General features: G+C 39.6%; 2 protein-coding genes across 8 annotated transcripts in view; both read left to right on the top strand.

Moving 5' to 3' along the window:
- The window catches only part of tcf12 (transcription factor 12), a 79,541-nt gene extending 67,476 nt beyond the window's left edge, over positions 1 to 12,065 (top strand). For 2 of the 6 annotated variants that reach the window (XM_038701240.1, XM_038701243.1), the window contains 7 exons: positions 1,226 to 1,299; positions 3,989 to 4,180; positions 6,704 to 6,815; positions 6,911 to 7,073; positions 8,058 to 8,287; positions 8,870 to 9,023; positions 9,557 to 12,065. In XM_038701240.1, coding sequence (XP_038557168.1) covers positions 1,226 to 1,299; positions 3,989 to 4,180; positions 6,704 to 6,815; positions 6,911 to 7,073; positions 8,058 to 8,287; positions 8,870 to 9,012 — 914 coding nt within the window. In that variant the 3' untranslated portion in view covers positions 9,013 to 9,023; positions 9,557 to 12,065. Of the gene's footprint in view, positions 1 to 1,225; positions 1,300 to 3,374; positions 3,447 to 3,988; positions 4,181 to 6,700; positions 6,816 to 6,910; positions 7,074 to 8,042; positions 8,288 to 8,869; positions 9,024 to 9,556 lie in introns of all 6 variants that reach the window. The other 4 variants (XM_038701242.1, XM_038701238.1, XM_038701237.1 and 1 more) reach the window with 4 other exon arrangements.
- A 6,203-nt stretch (positions 12,066 to 18,268) lies between these two features.
- The window catches only part of cgnl1 (cingulin-like 1), a 32,587-nt gene continuing 32,383 nt past the window's right edge, over positions 18,269 to 18,472 (top strand). For both annotated transcript variants that reach the window (XM_038701235.1, XM_038701234.1), the window contains exon 1: positions 18,269 to 18,426. The gene's annotated coding sequence lies outside the window, so the exon portion shown is untranslated. The remainder of the gene's footprint in view (positions 18,427 to 18,472) is intronic.

Below are 18,472 nucleotides of genomic sequence, written 5' to 3'. Positions count from 1 at the left end.
TCCTTCCACTATAATGGACACCAGAAGAGCACCGAGAGCCCTAAGCTGGGAACGCCCACAGACATCCTTTTCTGTAAATAACCTGGAAAGGTTCATTATTGTCAGAGTCCATTAAGGTTATTTGATTGTATAATACACTGCCTCCTGTTGTACATGGCAGGCAGGTTACTCAGATGATTTTGCTTCAGAAAAAGAGAAAGAAAGAAACGTTGTGCTGGAACTGGAAATGTGATGAGCAGATGTGGATTCCTTTTTCCTTTTGCACTAATTTACACCAGATCAAATCAGCTTGATTTGTTTTCCTGTACTGGCCTGAAGATTAACATTTTGGCTCGACTAAATCCACTGTGAGCTTCTTCCAGCCAAAGGTAAATTGTATTCTCTTGTGGAGAGCATCTTAAGTTTCTCCATATTTAGATTACATGATTTACAATGCACGATTTTTCATTTGGAATGAAAAGATGGAAAGTGCCATGGTGAATTTGACTTCTTGGGCGGTATTAGTATAAATGAAACAATGGTGCTCAGATGTTTCAAGATGTGTAGTCTTCAAAATATACTACGACAAACTGACTCTACTGCCACTGCATCACCAGTCAAAAAAGTGTTTGACTGACACGAGAAAGAAAACTTTGCAACACTTGCACATGTAGTGGAAGAGCATGAACTTGATTGAACCCATATGTTTGGCATATTTCCGTCATCAAAAACCCAGATGAAGGCCATGTGCCTGAAACACATTTTTGATCACTCTGATGTGTTTCTAGAGATTCAAACGTTTCCAGGAAAGAGGAAGTGTGAAGGAAAACTGGTGTCTAGAATCAGATTTGATAAGATATTCCTTTATTGATCGCCTGCAGGGGAAATTGAAATTGGCACAGCAGCACAGGGGATCAGTGCTCATATTCTTCTCCAGCCTCTCATGGCTATGCTTATTAACGTGCAGATGCAGCCCACATTTCAGGGTGGAACTGGGCATTATGCGAATCCTCCGCCGGCTCGCGTGTCAGGATGCAGCCCAGTCATCAGGAAGTGATGCAGTTGAGTCCTAAAAGATAAAAATATCCCGTGTAGAACAACAAGATACCAGAAATTCAGGATGTCTGTGTGTTATGGCTGCGTGTTATTGTGTGTGTCAGGTAGATTTTGAATCAGTGTCCCCAGTGGAGAAGCATACAGCTATCAGCCATGTTGACCTCTGCTACATCTCTTTCTCTCTCCCCAGGTACCAACCAGTGGTCCCGCCCTAGTGGACAGACCCCGTCCTCTCCAAATTATGAGAACTCTCTTCACTCACTGGTAAGCTCCCCGTCCTCTTCCGTCCTCCAGTGAGCGAGGGATATGATGGATGCCAGCCCTGTATGAGTTACCCACGAAGGACTGAGCTAGCATTACAGGGAGATTCTTGTCTGACAAATGTTTTGCTGAGGAAGGTGGGGGTAGAGGGATAACCAAACTGAACAATACCTGTCCCTTGGGGAATTGCCATCTGTCCTCTTCTCCGTGGGCCAGGAAGGGGATGACAGTTGGGGGATGGGTTTAGTTAAGGAGGCTGGTGTGGCGATGGCAGCTGTTTGGTGAACCACTTCTCCAGGATTCCTGCGCTGCCATGCGACCAGAGCTGCAGATCAGCTTTCATCCAGCCTACTACCTGATGCACATTTATATTTTCTGCTCTGAGGTTTTTTAGAGGTCCCGCCTTTTTATTATAGAGCACTTATTATAACTGAAGTATAGTTCTTCATGATGAATAGAAATATAGCAATAAAGACAAATGATACAAAACAGTGTTTGCTCATAATCATAAAAGACCATGACCAGACCATGGTCTAAGTCTAAGCAAGGTTAAAAATGTATGTTTTTTTAAAAAGTGTTGTTCGAGAGTGTGTTGTTTCTCATTGCCATTATTGTTTCAATTACGTTATTAACCTGCAGATGTGTTTGCCACAGTAAAAATCTGCATACTGTCTGGCTTGCTGCTGGTTTGCATCTAGAAACTCATACAGGCTTTTGTTGTTTTGTACAATTGTGTGAAGATCGTGTGAAGAGGATATTGAACATCACCATGTCGATGTTACCTCCCACTCTGCCTCCAGCATTGTTTTGTCTCTTCATGGCCACCAGAGATAAGTGAGCATACACAAGTGAAGCTAACAATGCAAGTGAACGATATCAGTTAACCCGAACATTAGCAGCAGATAAAAGAAAGGTGAATTAATGTCTTGTTTGACATGTATAACATGTATAAATGTTTGGCTTTTATATTTGTATATATTTAATGTTAGATCTTATAGTTGTTAAAACTGGTTTCTTTGACTTGTAGGAGAGAAGGCAGACCTGCAGTGGAGTAAAAGTTAGTGGCTTTTTACAGTGGCAAACAACTTTTCAATAGGAAAAAAACATTTATTAACTGTAAACTCTGGTGGGCATTATCTTCTAGTTGGTAAAACCTCTTATCACTGCACGTTTTTCTAATCTACGCTGTACAAACGGAAAACAGTGAGCCTTAAGAATACTTAAACTTTATACTCAAGGACTCCTTATTACTTGTACTTAAAAAGATTCCATTACAGTTTTTAATGTGAGGCAGCAAAGGAGAGTTCAAATGATGACATGTTGTCTGGATTTATTCTACTGTGTTTTGTTGAAATAAAATCATGGATCACAGTTCCCTGGTAGTTGAGTCAAAAACTACTTGGGCATTTGGAAATCCCCATTAGTTCTGGAAAACAGTGATGAACAACTGTCTAAACATGCGAGTTGAGGATAAGGTTACAGTCGAAGGGATTAATCTTGTGAGTGAATATGGTTAGCGGTGCCACCAACAGCAGTTTGTATTAGGTTGCTTTGACAATCCACAAAACATTCCTGTAAAGTGGCCTGTTGCTTCACATCACTTGGGTATAGTGAAATGCACAGCATTGAATATAACAATGCAAAGTAATATTGGGAATTATAATTGTATCTCTCAACGGTGATATTGGGCTATGGAAAAGGCATCTTTTTACCAACGATGGCATTGTTTCCAACAGAGAAAAAAACAAACACAAAACGTCTGTGCCAAAGGCATAAATAAACTTTTGTTCATTGTATTTAATGTGATGTGGCGGATGTGAACTTTGTGTAACACCTCATTCGAACTCAAAGAAAAGGCAAAAACACAATACTGAAGAAGGGGTTATAAAATTTGCAAACAACAAACATTTTCATCCAAACAAAGTGAATGGTCAGCAGCTGTGTGCTTCCTTCCAAATCCTGTACTTCTTCTCTGTGTGTCTTTACAAAAACAATCTCTCTCCACAGTGAGTTTCTTAGCATTTATAGATACTGATCTTTTTTCATAATCCTGTCTTATTCTTATTTGACTTTGCCAGAAAAACAGAGTTCAGCAGCAGTTACATGAGCATCTCCAGGATGCCATGTCTTTCTTAAAGGATGTCTGCGAGGTACTCTTCAGATAGAGCTTTTTACTCATTACATGTTCCATACGTCTTTCCTCATTTTGTTTTCTCTCAAAAGTTCGGCTTGCAGTCCACATTCCTCACGGTGACATGCAGTTTAATTTTTATTGCCTTTGTTGCCATATTGTCATGTTATGTTGTCTTTTCAAAACATTCCAGCTTGCAGTAATCTGCTTAGGTGCAGATGTTAAATTCTAAATTAATTGTTGATGCACTCCAAGTGGCTGTTGTGCATCTGTCAATTTCTCAGTTTGACCACACTGAAGCTATTTGTTGACTTTTACAACTCAAGCTGAAATGGCTCAATAGATCCTGCATTTGAATTGCCCTCTTTTATCTTATATTTCAGATGTTTTTTTTGTTTTGTTTTTTTTTTGTTTTTTTTTTGCTTCTTTTCAAGTCCACACCATACAATCAGTGTTTTCAATTTTTGTCCTAATGTGCTTATACTAAGCTGCTCTCTCCCTCTTTTCCTCCCTTCTGTCTCTCCCTAACCCCTCACTCTTCAATCCCTCTGGTCCTCCCAGTCTCGAATGGAGGATCGTCTGGACAGACTGGATGATGCAATCCTTGTTCTGAGGAACCATGCAGTGGGCTCCACCGCCAGTCTGCCCAGCGACATACACAGTCTGCTGGGACAGGCACAAAATGGGCCAATAGCAGCCATTGGAGCAAACTTCCCTGCCTCTGCATTGGTTCCAAGTCGGACAGCAGCGATGGTACGAGAACTTCACAAAAGTATTTAGATCTTAGATTTAATGTGTATTCAGGAAATTGCACAAAGTGAGGGAGAAAACACATGTCTTTGGTGTATTCCTGTATGTTATTTGTCAAACTTCACAATACAAGGGGCCACCTGTTCAGAACAGGTCCGCTACCATGGGTAAAATCTAGACATTTTCTACACACGAACAGTTGAATCTATCCGGACATATTTTCCGTAAGTGTAATGGCTGGCCTATGGCTCACCCTCCTCTTGAGAGCCACTGTATACACAAGGGCGAAAGAGAAATGAGAAAAACAGGCGTAATGGAGTAGAGTTGTGCTTTGGTGTAGGAAGTGTTTGTGCGTTGCACTCCTTTTAGAGTTAAAATGTAAACCTTTTGAGAAACAAGGGAATGCAGGTATCAGTATAAATCATGATCTGTTCACCCATCCTCCATCCGAGGAGGATTTCATTTTAAAGAATGAAGAGATTTGAACACTTCTACAGTGAAAATTAAAAAGGGGCGACTCCTCCAATTGTAATCTGGAGGTGTTTGGAAATGATTTGCGTCAACTTTTTAATGAAGTTCAAAAGAGTTAAGATCTCATCTGAAAAAAGATACTGGATGCAAATTATTCATAATTAATATAATATAGCCCTGGTCTTATGATGAAAATTAAATCCTAAAATGATTAACAATAAATTAGATATTACCTTCAGACAAGACCAGAGACCTGTCTACTTTTCCAGAAGTAGAGCTATTCATTCAACTTTATATTTAAGTAAGTTTTTAATTTAACGAGAAATATTCCATTAAAATATGTATATGGTTCATTATTGTAAATCAATGAGAAACAGTATATTTGTACTGTTAAGAACCGCAAATACCAGTTATTTTAATTATGAATGTATCACTTGGTCTGTAAAATGTCAGAAAATAAGTGAAAAATGACCCTTGCAATTTCCTCAAGCCTGAGATAATGTCTTCATATTGCTTGTTTTCATCCAAAACCCCACAATATTCTGTTTACATTAGACAAAGACAAGCTGCAAATCCCAACAATTTGGAAACTGGAACTAGAGGATGTTTGGCATTTTTGCTTGTGACAACAAATTGTTTCAGCTCTAGTACTGCTACAATTTACCTGTTAACTAAACCCCCGTCATCCAGGTCCGGCTTCTTATCAGGATTTTTTATGTCCCTCTGTGGTCTGTGGCTTCAGTTCAATTTATCTTAAATACAGTTAATGTTTTTTGTATGTTATAAGGGTGTCATTGGGTGTTTTCACTCTGATACTGGAGTCTTTCAGAGTAGCTTGTTTTGTCCCTTAACAAGAGTTTTTCTGTGGTTGTCAGAAGAGCTCAGTTTGATGTATTTGTTACAGAGAGCTGGGCTGTGGCAGTGATGTTGACCGACTGAGACTCTGAGATAGAACATACTGTGTCTGCACTAACACAGCACTTCCTGTGTGGGAAGAGGTCCCCTCAGACAGAGCTCACCAGCCTCGGCACAGCACAGCCACAGGCTTTTTATTCCAGCTGACACCCCACCCTCTACCCTCTTCCACCCCCTTTTCATCACTTCTTTTTAACAACCCAGGAAATCTGAATCGTTGGAAACGTGTGTCTGAACCCGCGGCCTCCACCCAAATAGAGGTCCTCAGCTGTATGGTAATCAGGCCCAGCCATGAAAATGGCAGCGTTCTTTTCTTGCCAGAGCCCCAGCTTCCCTCCTCCTCCTCCAGACAAAGAGCTGTTTGGACACCTGTTGAGAGCACAGCAAAGATTAGCGTAGCGCTAAGGAAGGGGAGGGTCTCAGGGTGGCGGGGTTAACAGAGGCCAACAGTGACTGGGGATCACATTCCATAAGAAAAAAGGGGGGATACACTCCACCCTCGATTTCCCTGCCTTTCTCTGGCTCTCAGAGGGGAAATCAAATATCTCAAGAACATGTGGTAAACCTCAGGAAGGAGGGACTTTGTGGTACAACACGGTGGGAGTTGACCATTCTTAATTCTATGAATGCGGACAAAATAACAAGGAACACAGAGAACATAGAACGATTTGTCTCATTTTAAATTTTTGAGAAACCGACGTGGTCTTAGTTGTGGTTACAGAGAGTTAAGTCTGAGAATGTTGCTGCAGTGAGTAGCAAATCATAATGCAACACAAACAGGGACTTTTATTTTGTTTTTCACCCTTGTTTATGCATTCTACAACATACTACTCTGACACAAATCACCAAAGCACCCCCCAGTGTTGGGAATGACAGACTTGAATGACTTATTAAAACCTGAACTTGTCTCACAAAAAATAGCTTTTTATATGAACAGACTGCCAAATAGCATCAAATATAAATTTCTGAATAAATTCTGATACTATAAGTTGGCATGCACTCTTGCTGATATCTACCTTTATTTCAGATCATCCATTTTAGACTCTTCTCTTGCTCAAAAGTAAATGTAATTTATCCATCGTCTCCAGAAAATGTCTGCTTCCTTTCTTGACAATGTCTTTCCTGTCTGTGTCGCAGCAGGGTGGTGCACACGCTGACGATGCTGCCAGCATGAACAACAGCCAAGGAGGCCTGCCCAGCGCCGGCTCTGCATCCACTACAGAACTCAACCATCAACTGGAAGCATTCAGAGGTCTGATACACCCCCGCTTAGTCTTATCAACTCTTTACATGGCGGCCATGACATGATATAATGCCTTACCTTCACATTTACATTTTCTACTACAGGTCTTACTTCAGCCCTGGCTGGCCAGTTGCCCGCCACTCTGGAGCTGAAGGTGGAGAAACAGGACAAGGAAGAGATGCACGATAACCTCTCCACCGACGACAAGTCAGATGATGACAGCGACAGAAAGGACATGAGGACACCCAGAGCAGGCACACGCACCAGGTAAGAACATGTTGATACACAAACAAACAAAAACCTTTTTCAAAAGTGAAATTATTTAGGGTTTAACTAATGTTTTGTTAGGAGTGAGTATTGTTTGAACCAGCCCAAATCTTGAGGACTGATCCTGTGGTTATGGTTTCGCAATTTACTTTGATGGTTTTTTAAAGTTGCAACACTTCTGCTGGCACAGAGGGAGGAGAACGCCTGAGCTAACCGTTAAAACTGAATTACATATGTTTGTGCTCCCCCATCCCCATGTCTGCCCCCTTGTCCGGCCCAGTGACAAATCAATACATAATTAAATAAATAATAAAACAGACAAAGGAGTGTATTAATACTCTCTTGTTAAAGTAAAATCTGTCTGGCACAATATGGTATCCAGCTCATCATACTCTATGCCAGGCTGCTGGGCAGGATAGGTTAAAAAATAAAAATAAAACTGAATTACATATTGCTCCAGGTCAAAACATAAATGTGCATTATGTTAATTTGATTAGCATTAATGTGTGTCATTCATTTTGGTTAATTAAATTGAGACATTTAATGTTGATAATGATCTTTTTACAAAGCGTAGTACTGTAGTACTTAATAACGTAGCTTGCCACTTGATCTTTCAACGTAGTGAGTTCATATTATTACATATCAGTTTCTAATTATCAGCTGCATCTGTATACAACCATGACATTTTTTCAGTGAAGATTTGTTTTAATTTTGTTGGTGGCCTGTGGGTTTTATTATAATAATAAAGAAATGTATATGTTAGGCTAGTTTCATCCAAGAGTATGTCATCAGTTTATACCAAGGATGACATGAGATCAAATATCATAAATGCATTACATTTTTTTAGCTGGTGAAGGTGACTTTTGAGATTACACATATATTTTTACTTTCAGTCAGAGAGAGTGGGAGACTTCTTTTTATTTTCAGCTTCTGTTTGTTTTTTGTTGTGTGTATTTAACAGTAAAACAGTTCTTTCTCCCACAGTATCACTGAAGACGAGGACCTGAATCCGGAGCAGAAGGCCGAGCGTGAGCGCGAGAGGAGGATGGCTAACAATGCCCGTGAACGCCTTAGGGTGCGAGACATCAACGAGGCCTTCAAGGAGCTGGGCCGCATGTGCCAGCTGCACCTGAAAAGCGAGAAGCCCCAAACTAAACTGCTCATCCTCCATCAGGCTGTGGCCGTCATACTTAACCTGGAGCAGCAAGTCAGAGGTCAGAGTCCACCTAAGCTTTAAACTTGCATTGTTGCTGTGACTCAAATGTCAACGCTACATCACATCAAATCAGTATTGATTCTTTAAAATGCTTAATGTTTTCACATAACATTCCTGCAGTGGGTAATTTCATTTTAGTGTCATATCCAGAGAGAATGACAGTAAATGTAGTTATAAAAAGGAGCACTGCAGTAAACAGGGCTATACTCTGATTTATAGGGAGCTGTTTCACGTAGAGAGCTGCCAAATATGGATACTCAGCCAAAATATCACAACACCAGTTGAGAAACTGCTGGGAAGCTGTTTAAGCCAACGTGGCAATATAGTAGCTGATGTCATTCTTGTTTTCTGTAGTATTATATTTATAGATATTTAAGTTAGTAGTGCTGTTGAAGTCAGTAATTGTGTCTTAATGCTTCATTCACTCACTGAAATGCTGGATATCATGTCACTTTTTGCCCTCAGGATGTGGTATGATAAGACAATGGACAGATCAAAGCTCTCACTATGTTTGTTCAAAGAAATGAGAGAAAAAAAAAAGTGGCAGAAAAGGCTGATTCTTGTCTCTCTGAATGTCCAGAGCGGAACTTGAACCCCAAAGCAGCCTGCCTTAAGAGGAGGGAGGAGGAAAAAGTGTCTGGTGGCTCCGGTGATGCCCAGCAAGCCCACACTGGGGTCCATCCAGGCCTGACTGACACATCTAACCCTATGGGCCACCTCTGAGTAGCAGACAGGTACTCTCACCTTTAGCTCTGCAACTAACAGTTATTTTTAACATTGATTAATCTGAGGATTGTTGTAATCAATCACATTAGGATTTCAGTCATTAGGTTCTTTTTTCTCTTCTTAAAACAAATTTTTTATCTTATGACATTCTGTTAAATGATGGAATTTGTTGCACTTATTTTATATCTATTTATCTTTCTTGTGTTTTGGGTTTGATTAACTTAAAAATGGTAATCACAGTAAAATGATATAAACCAAAAAGAAGCAAATCTTCACATTGGAGAAGCTTGAACTATGTACCATTTGCCATTGTTGAATGATAAATTACTTTAGCGATTAATCAAGTAGTTGCAGGTTAATATATGTTAATGTATTAATTGACTAGTTGTTTCAGCTCTACTCACCTCACTGGAATGAGCACCTATTCGAAACAGCAGCAAAAGCACTTTAAAATCACCCATTTGAATCCTAATCTTGAGCCTAAAATATAGATTATTGATGCACACCTCTGATCAGTGACTTTCTCCCGCCCTCTCTCCAGATCAAAGTGATCCAGATCATTTCGGTCCCGTCAGTGACCTTGCTTCCCAGTGACAGACAGGACTCACAGTTTGTGACACCAATTGGAGGAGACAGACCACTTGGAGCAAAACTACGAGACTAACACAATCCAATCCTAAGATTGAAGAGGAGCCGAGCGTCCAGCTCCCTGTGACCAGTTTCCATCTGCAAATTTCTCCCCGCAAAGAAAAACCTTCAGCACATATCACTGTCTGCAAGAAGTGTGTTGCTTCTGAACAATCAGAGACTTCGCAATCTCCTGCAACCGTATGTGGAAATTGCCTTGTGCCTAAACTGAATTGACGAATGCATTGTAACAGCAAATTGTTTTTGTTTGTCTGTTTCTTTTTTATATATTTATTATGTTATTGAACTATAAAGTGTATGTCTAAAGGGAAAGTAAGTTCAAAGAGAAGTATACAGCTTTTCAGTTCATCTATAGTTTGCCAGTGTCACCATTAAAACTGAGCACTCCACCCTGGTAAATCTTTGGCGAGGCCGAGATGAAGGGAAAATATTTGGGCACTGAGAAGGTTAATTTATTGGCCAGTTCAGAGTGATATTTCTACCCAATTGTTGTTAGAAATGAAGACGTAAGTGCCCCATGTTTAAAAAAAAAAAAAGGAAAAAAAAGAGGATATATTATTTATATTTATATTTTCTTCATTCTGCTGCTGGCCACATGTGTAACCAAAACTACCTATGTTTGTTTTTGTGTAGTTAAGATTAGCTTCTGTGCTCCTGACCAGCAGAATAATAGGCCCAACTACATTAGCAACAACAATATAGTCTACAAAGGTGGCAGACTAATGGCAAACTCTAGGTTTACTGAAAGCTCAGATTTAGTTGTGTTTTTTCCCTCCGCAGTGAGCAGTGAAAATACAGAGAGCAAAGTATTTGCAAACCTTAGCATTCCCTGCATATTTTTAGTGTCTTAAACTAAAGGAAAAGGGGACTTTTGTTGCCCTTCGGCTCCTTCGCCATATAGTGTTAAATGTAAGCGGTGACAGATTCTTGTCTTTGTTTGGCCTCCTGACAGTTACATGCTCCTCAAGTCAGCACAGAGGTGGCTTGTTTTCATTTTCGTTGTCATTTTCACTCCACCAGCTAATCAGAGATTGCTTGATGAAGTTTTAAAAAAAAATTAAAACGACGACCACACTATCTCCTGGCCTGATGAACACATCGCTTAATTTTTTTTTCTGTTCATATCTCAAGACATTACATTTACATTTAGTTATTCTGAGTAAAATAGTTATACTTATTTGTGTTGTCATTTCTTTAGGCCTCCAGCATTATAATGTCTACTTTAAGTCAGCGGAGAGAACTTCTAAGTTATTTTGATCCATGCCGTGATATACTCAGTACAATAAGCCAGACTAGATATTTCATTGATATTGTTGGATATCATAGAACTGTAGCACAATAATGAACAAAAACGGTTAACAGGATTTTCTTTTATGTTTCAAGACATTGATCATGGCTTTATTTTGTTTTCCCTATCAGTGTGCATGCTTTACGTTTTTTCCTTTTATTAAGTCTTTGGTCTTACGACTTGCTTTTTATTCCATTCATTTCTTTGTATATTGTCGTCTATTATTATCTACACCTTAAACAAGGCTGCCACATTCAGAATGACTATTCTGTACAAAAAAGGGACTTAAATTAGAATAAAAGATGCCACACCAAGAGTTTACATTAAGGATTTTTGATTTAACAGCTTTTGTGTAGTAAAAAAACAAACAAAAAAACTGTAAACACAGTTTTTGTGTATTTTCAGACTGAATGTGGCCTTGTTCTTCATTTCAGTATTCATGAGCTTGTATTCATGTTGGCAGACTTTGATTGAGGGTATAATGTTTGCCTCTTCCTGCTCTCTATCCTTCATTTAAAAAAAAGTCCTGTTCTTCCTATATTTCTTTGCTCCTCTGTTTGCCAAGTTAGACTTTGCTGTATTCCCAGATGCTTTCCCTGTATAATATATGAAAAAATCAAAAGAAAAAAAAAAACATTTGGCTTATTTTTCACTGTAGTTATTAGTCTTTTATACAATAATACTGTAAGAATATTTCTTGGATTCTAAATATTACTCTTTCTAGATTTTTGAAAGCAAAAGTTTTGAGTAAAAAGTTTCTTACTTTATTTTACTATATTAGATAGTAAAATGTACGGTTATTTACAATAACCTATCCATTATAACAGGAAATTTACAAATGGCATCTCAAGAACACACAGTAGCTGAGTTGTTGCTCGCAGTACATAAAAAGGCTTCGTATAAGCTCCAGATTCCTAAAAGTACAACCTCCATCTTATACTCCAGTCTCCGTTGTTGATTGGTAAAAGATTTGTTCTTGTGTCAAATGAAAAGGTATTGTCGATGCACATCAAAAAACTGCGGCAACGGGAATTTGAAATTTCTGTCTTTTTCAACAGAAAAACACAATGTAAATAACATTTATGTTGCAATAAATGTGCCATCTTTTTTTAAACTCAATTGTATGTGCATTTATTTCTCTCACTGAGTGAACACATTTGTTTCTGTTTCTTCTCCATATTTGCATTTTCTCTTCTCCATAAAGTTTTATTTTATGAAAAGGCACAGGAAGGATGAAGTAAGACCAGCTCAGAAACATGGGGTTAATTTAGATTTCCTTAATGTTATTGGGGGTTTTTTTCAAGACATTTCTACAGTGGATTTAGGCCAAATGAGTGTTTCATAGTATGTAACTCAATTTTGAAAACAATACCAGTGGACCATTGTAGTCTGTATGAAAAGTGCTATGAATATGTTTATTTTTAATAAAGTGTGATAGCGTACTGTACATGTCCTGTGGTCCTGCTTTTTTTTTGCATTAGATTTTTGCATTCAGTGTGAAAAGGAGAGCAAAATAGAAATGCATAAATATTTATCAACACTGTCACAAATATTGTACTATGCATCATGTCAATACAGAGGCAATGTTTTAAGTTACAAAAGTAACTTAAAACAAATGGAAGAACTGAAACTAGAGTGCAGGGAGTTGATACAGCCATTATGATGCAGTACAAAGCTAAAGTGTATTCTCTAATAAATGCTTTTGGTGGAGGTGGTTTTCTGTAAACTGCAGCTCTCAATCTGCTACTTGTGCTGTGAATGAAGTTAATGAATCCCAAGTGTTGTGAAAATGCTGCTCTAAACCTGGAGGACTATTGTGCTGTAAATCTCAGACCTCGTCCATCTGCACAGAATTATCCCTGTGCAGATGCAGATGCAGAAGCATGAGAGTGCTCATCACGTCCCTAGAGGTCTGATCACAGTTCATTTTTCCGACAGAGGTGACACTTGGCGGAAAACTGCTGACTGCTCTTTCTGCCTGTGGTGAGATCTGCGATGCAACGTAAATCATGACTGTCATCTTTCAATAGTCTCTGCAGGGAAAAACCGAATGTGTGAGTGTGTTGGTGCTGCGGCTGGTGGTGGTGGTGGTAGTGCATGTTTTCTGTAGGAGTGGGACCACCATGTCTGAGGGCTGACTTCCTGTCATGGCTGCTGGGCCAGCTGACAGAAAGTCCTTGGCTCACATCCTTGAAGCCCGACCAAAGAGCCTGCTGCTGCTCCTCCTGCTCCGAACAGTAAGATCATCCGTCTCCCTGCTACTTATCACGATGCATGCTGCACTAAACATGCTTCTTAAATTGAGCTTTTCTTTCAAGCATATTACTATTTTCCCTATAATTTGTATCAAATTATGAAGAAATCATTAGAAAATTACACACGCATAAAATAAAGTTATCTTTTTGTTTTTGTTTATTTTTCCTTAATACAGCTTAACAGCATGGTGAAGCTACAGTAAAATTTCTCTAAAATACAGTCAAATTAGTAATTCAGAATAACATTAGGAAAATAGCTTTCTTTGATGGTTTCCTACTATATTTTGTTTATATATACAGTATCTCACAAAAGTGAGTACACCCCTCAAATTTTTGTACTTATTTGACTATTTCTTTTCATGTGACAACACTGAAGAAATGACACTACAAAGTAAAGTAGTGAGTGTACAGATTGTATAACAGTGTACATTTGCTGTCCCCTCAAAACAACACATCACACAGCCATTAATGTGTAAATGTCCAAATTGGGCCCAAAGTGTCAATATTTTGTGTGGCCACCATTATTTTCCAGCACTACCTTAACCCTCTTGGGCATGGAGTTCACCAGAGCTTCACAGGATGCTACTGGAGTCCTTTTCCACTCCTCCATGACGACATCACGGAGCTGGTGGATGTCAGAGGTTGAGGATACCCCACAGACGCTCAATAGGGTTTAGGTCTGGAGACATGGTTGGCCAGTCCATCACCTTTAACCTCTTCTTTAGCAAGGCAGTGGTCGTCTTGGAGGTGTGTTTGGGGTCGTTATCATGTTGGAATACTGCCCTGTAGCCCAGTCTCCAAAGGGAGGGGATCATGCTCTGCTTCAGTATGTCACAGTACATGTTGGCATTCATGGTTCCCTTAATGAACTGTAGCTCCCCAGTGCCGGCAGCACTCACGCAGCCCCAGACCATGATACTCCCACCACCATGCTTGACCGTAGGCAAGACACCCTTGTCTTTGTACTCCTCACCTGGTTGCCGCCACACACACTTGACACCATCTGAACCAAATAAGTTTGTCTTGGTCTCATCAGACCACAGGAAATGGTTCCAGTAATCCATGAGGGCTTTCTTGTGCATCATCTTTAGAAGAGGCTTCCTTCTGGGACGACAGCCATTCAGACCAATTTGATGCAGTGTGTGGCGTATGGTCTGAGCACTGACAGGCTGACCCCCCACTCCTTCAACCTCTGCAGAAATTCTGGCAGCACTCAATACGTCTATTTCCCAAAGACACCCACTGGATATGACTCTGAACACGTGCACTCAACGTCTTTGGTCGACCATGGCGAGGCCTGTTCTGAGTGGAACCTGTCCTGTGGAATCGCTGTATGGTCTTGGCCACCGTGCAACAGTTCAGTTTCAGGGTCTTGGCAATCTTCTTATAGCCTAGGCCATCTTTATGTAGAGCAACCATTCTTTTTTTCATATCCTCAGAGAGTTATTTGTCATGAAGTGCCAAGTTGAACTTCCAGTGACCGGTAGGAGGGAGAGTGAGAGTGATAACACCAAATTTAACACACCTGCTCCCCATTCACACCTGTGACCTCGTAACACTATCGCGTCACATGACAGCGGGGAGGGAAAATGGCTAATTGGACCCAATTTGGAAATTTTCACTTAGGGGTGTACTCACTTTTAGTGCCAGCAGTTTAGACATTAATGGCTGTGTGATGTGTTATTTTTAAGGGACAGCAAATTTACACTGTTATACAATCTGTACATTCACTACTTTACATTGTAGCAAAGTGTTCTTTCTTCAGTGATGTCACATGAAAATATCTAATCAAATATTTACAAAAATGTGAGGGGTGTACTCACTTTTGTGAGATACTGTATATATTTTTTTTCTCGATCCGACAGCAGCACCTGAGAGTTCTGCTTCACCTGCAACACGTTACTGAAAGAGTCTAGGTGTCGTGCTCCTATGCCCAGGAGCTCATTGTCGCATTATCTGTCCACAATACGATATGAACAAGAATAATTACACACATTGGTGATAATTTAGAGTTAATGATGAGACTGGCCTCTGGGCAAGATCTGTTGCTGAACCCAGCTTTGATATTTTTTCAGAAAGAAGTTATAAAGATGATTAGGAAGGTGAGAAGAGTCTAAGAATCGTGTGTCCCTTTTTGGCTGATGACTCTTCAAGCAGTTTGCACCACTTTGTCCACACGTTTCCTGTCTTGTGCTCAAGTGTTTTCTTAATACCACACAGTTGATCCATAGGTGAGGGTGCTCTCCACCAGCATAATAAAACTGCATCATACTCTCCTGTGATATCGAAAATGTTTAGCTTTCCAAAAGAGTTGAAGTATTTGCTGAGCTTCCTGTTCTGTTTCTGTGTTGATGTCCCACTTTAAATACAAGGAAACTGTTACACCCAAGAATTTGTAGTTCTCCACCTGTTGGATTTCCTGACTGTTTATGAAGGTAGATGGCTGTTCAGTCCACGACTACTACTTTTGATTTAGACACATTCAGTTCCAAATTGTTGGATGCACACCAGGGATGAAACCTAATGTCTCTGAGCTGCCACATTACCATGCTACTAATGCTTTATCATCTGCAAACTTAAACAACTTGACTGGGAGTGGGAAATACAGTCTTTTCTCCACCACATTGTCTACAGTCACACTAGTGCAGAGCCAGCAAAATCCACAATGGAAAAGATGAAATCGAATGAGCTCTATGACATCTCTGGTGCATGTCAGTTAGGTTGGGTTGCCATTGGAAAGCCTGCAGTCCTTCATATAATCAGGATAAGCTGTGTACTGAGCATGCCCAGAGGTCCCAGCTGTGGCACCTCAGCGGAGAACAGAGCTCTTATTGTGTGCTGATGTAACCCAACACAGCGGCACAGAACTCAGATTAAAGGCTGCGGTGCTGCGCGGTTTCTCTGCGGACACAAATATAAACAGTGGGCTACCACAAAGGCACAGGGGCAGCTGGACCTCTAGTTTACTGTAGTTTATGCGGCTGTGGAAAGGTTTATAAAAATCATTAATTTCTTCTAAGTCACAGTGAACGTTACAATTTGTTTTCTGTCACTGTCAGTGCTGAAAAGTTTGTAGTACTCTCTCTGTAGAGATTCTTTACTTGAGTATTTTCATTTTATATAACAGTGTGTAAAGTAGTTAAAATCATCTCCCTCTCTACTAGCCACAACATTAAAATGTAGCTTACAAGTTAACGCAATAGTAATATTGATCCATTCATATGTACATAACAACCCTGTGAGGGCTATTGGTGTGCAGAATGAATACCGTATTTTTACTTTTGATATTTGAAGTACCTTTAACAATTACCTTTGTACTTACTTTTGGTAAGATTTTGAAGTATTGTTTTGATTATGTTTTTCTATCACTGGTCATTGTACTGAAACTGTCATTGTATATGTAAGTACTATTTGTGAAAATGTTGAATTGGGTCATTTTATACAGCGTAAAGTAACATACACTGAATGAACAGACATTTTGTTACTAAAACGTTTTGAGAGCTGGGTATTTGATTGTTTTTTTTGTTTTGTTTTTACACTAGTGATGTGTAAATGTTGCAGTGATGTAAATGTCTGAAGACAAGCAAACCATGCAAGAACTTTCAAGGACCTGATTACAAATTTGTCCAGACAATCAGAAGCAGCTTTAACTATCTGACCGTTTTCATAGCACAAAAAGTGAAATTCAATAGTTCTGGACAGGTGTTTCTACAACAGCAAATGTATTAGAAAACCTGATAGCATCATGCAATCCAATACAACACCAGAAGTATAGCCTCCAACATAACCAGTGTTAAATCAACACCTTTCTAAGACAGTGTCAACAACAATAAAACAGTTATTTATGTATTTATTGTGGCAGTAAAAATTTGACACTTGCAGAATCACATTTGGTTATTGTTATATATATATATATATATTTTTTTTTATTGTTTATTTCATAAAGCAGTTTATACAGTATAGGGTGTAGGTACAGTATATGCAGTAAAATCGAAACATGATCACATATTATTGTTATATTGTTGTTATACATTCATGCCAATAAAGCTGATTTGAATTGTACTTTTTTTTTTTTATTGTTCTGTGAGATATTTATAAACTGACTGTAATCCTGCTGCTGCTACTACCTAGGCCTGCTTTAAGCCATCCTAGATATTATTTATCACTGCTCAGTGTTGTTTGCTTAGTCCCGCACTTCCTCTTAAAGTAGGTGTACACCACAGACACGCCATTTCTAAAATAATACTCTCCAGTGCATGCTGAACATTTTTCAACTTTTCTTCATCATAAGACAGAATACCTGCCTCAAACCATCCCTGTGCATCAAGATGCTCTGTGTGATGCACAGGGATGGTGTGTATTCACGGTGGTGCGTTTACAGCACCGTCTGTGTGAGTTAACGCCAGTGCCACCAGCACAGGTTCTCATTAACAAACCGCCATTTACTATCCACTAGATGACGCTCTCGGTTTTTAAAGACATCAAGACAGCTTATAATTAAACTTGCATTGAGTTGGAGTTGAGGCGAACAGATTCTCCCAGGGCATAAAAAAACATTCGTTTGCATAAGAAATGTGTGAACTTAACGTGTTATTTTAATCTCCCAGTTTTTCTGACATATTTATTTTAGTTATTTCAAAAGATATATCAGGATTACTATCTACTGGAACATTTTGTTTCACATAGCAAAATAGTGACTCACACCTCAAATCTGTTAACTCAGTCATTTTGTATTTGTGATACGTTTTTTATGTCGGCCCAGCTAAAATGTGATACTTCATTCAGTTTAAAAGATGTCAACGAGCTCATATGAAAGACTAATTAACGGAGTGGGTGTCAGGTCACACCTACAACTTGTTTTGAGTCTCTCGAGACCCTGCTGAGCTGAAACTGAAGCTGGGCCTAGGACAAGTGGTCTCGCCAAGGCTTGAGGTAGAATTCATGGTGTGAAATCTGTTCCTGGACCAGCGGGCTGGTTTTTGGGTAGGTGGGCGGGTTTGTGCGCTTGTTTCAGGAGGCGGAGCGGCCCGGAGGGTCGGACGTAGTTCTGACACTGTCCTGCTCTCTCTCTCTCTCAATCTTAGAAAACAACACGGGACTAAATAAGTTAGCAAGCAGTGGCGTGGATGCTTTAGCTCAACCGTGTATCTTCTTTAAAAAAACATTTGAAACAAACGCTTATAACCTGCGATCACTAAACCAGACAGAAACGCGACGCTGGTGAGTAAACTCACAAACACTTATTCATTGTAGATGTTCAGTTTGG

This window comes from Micropterus salmoides, unplaced genomic scaffold (assembly GCF_014851395.1).
Source record: "Micropterus salmoides isolate LMB-PRFRI ecotype aquatic unplaced genomic scaffold, ASM1485139v1 Ms_hic_scaffold_6, whole genome shotgun sequence".
Taxonomy (NCBI): domain Eukaryota; kingdom Metazoa; phylum Chordata; class Actinopteri; order Centrarchiformes; family Centrarchidae; genus Micropterus; species Micropterus salmoides.
Note: the sequence above shows the minus strand (reverse complement) of the source record. Positions and strands in the feature narration are given on the sequence as shown.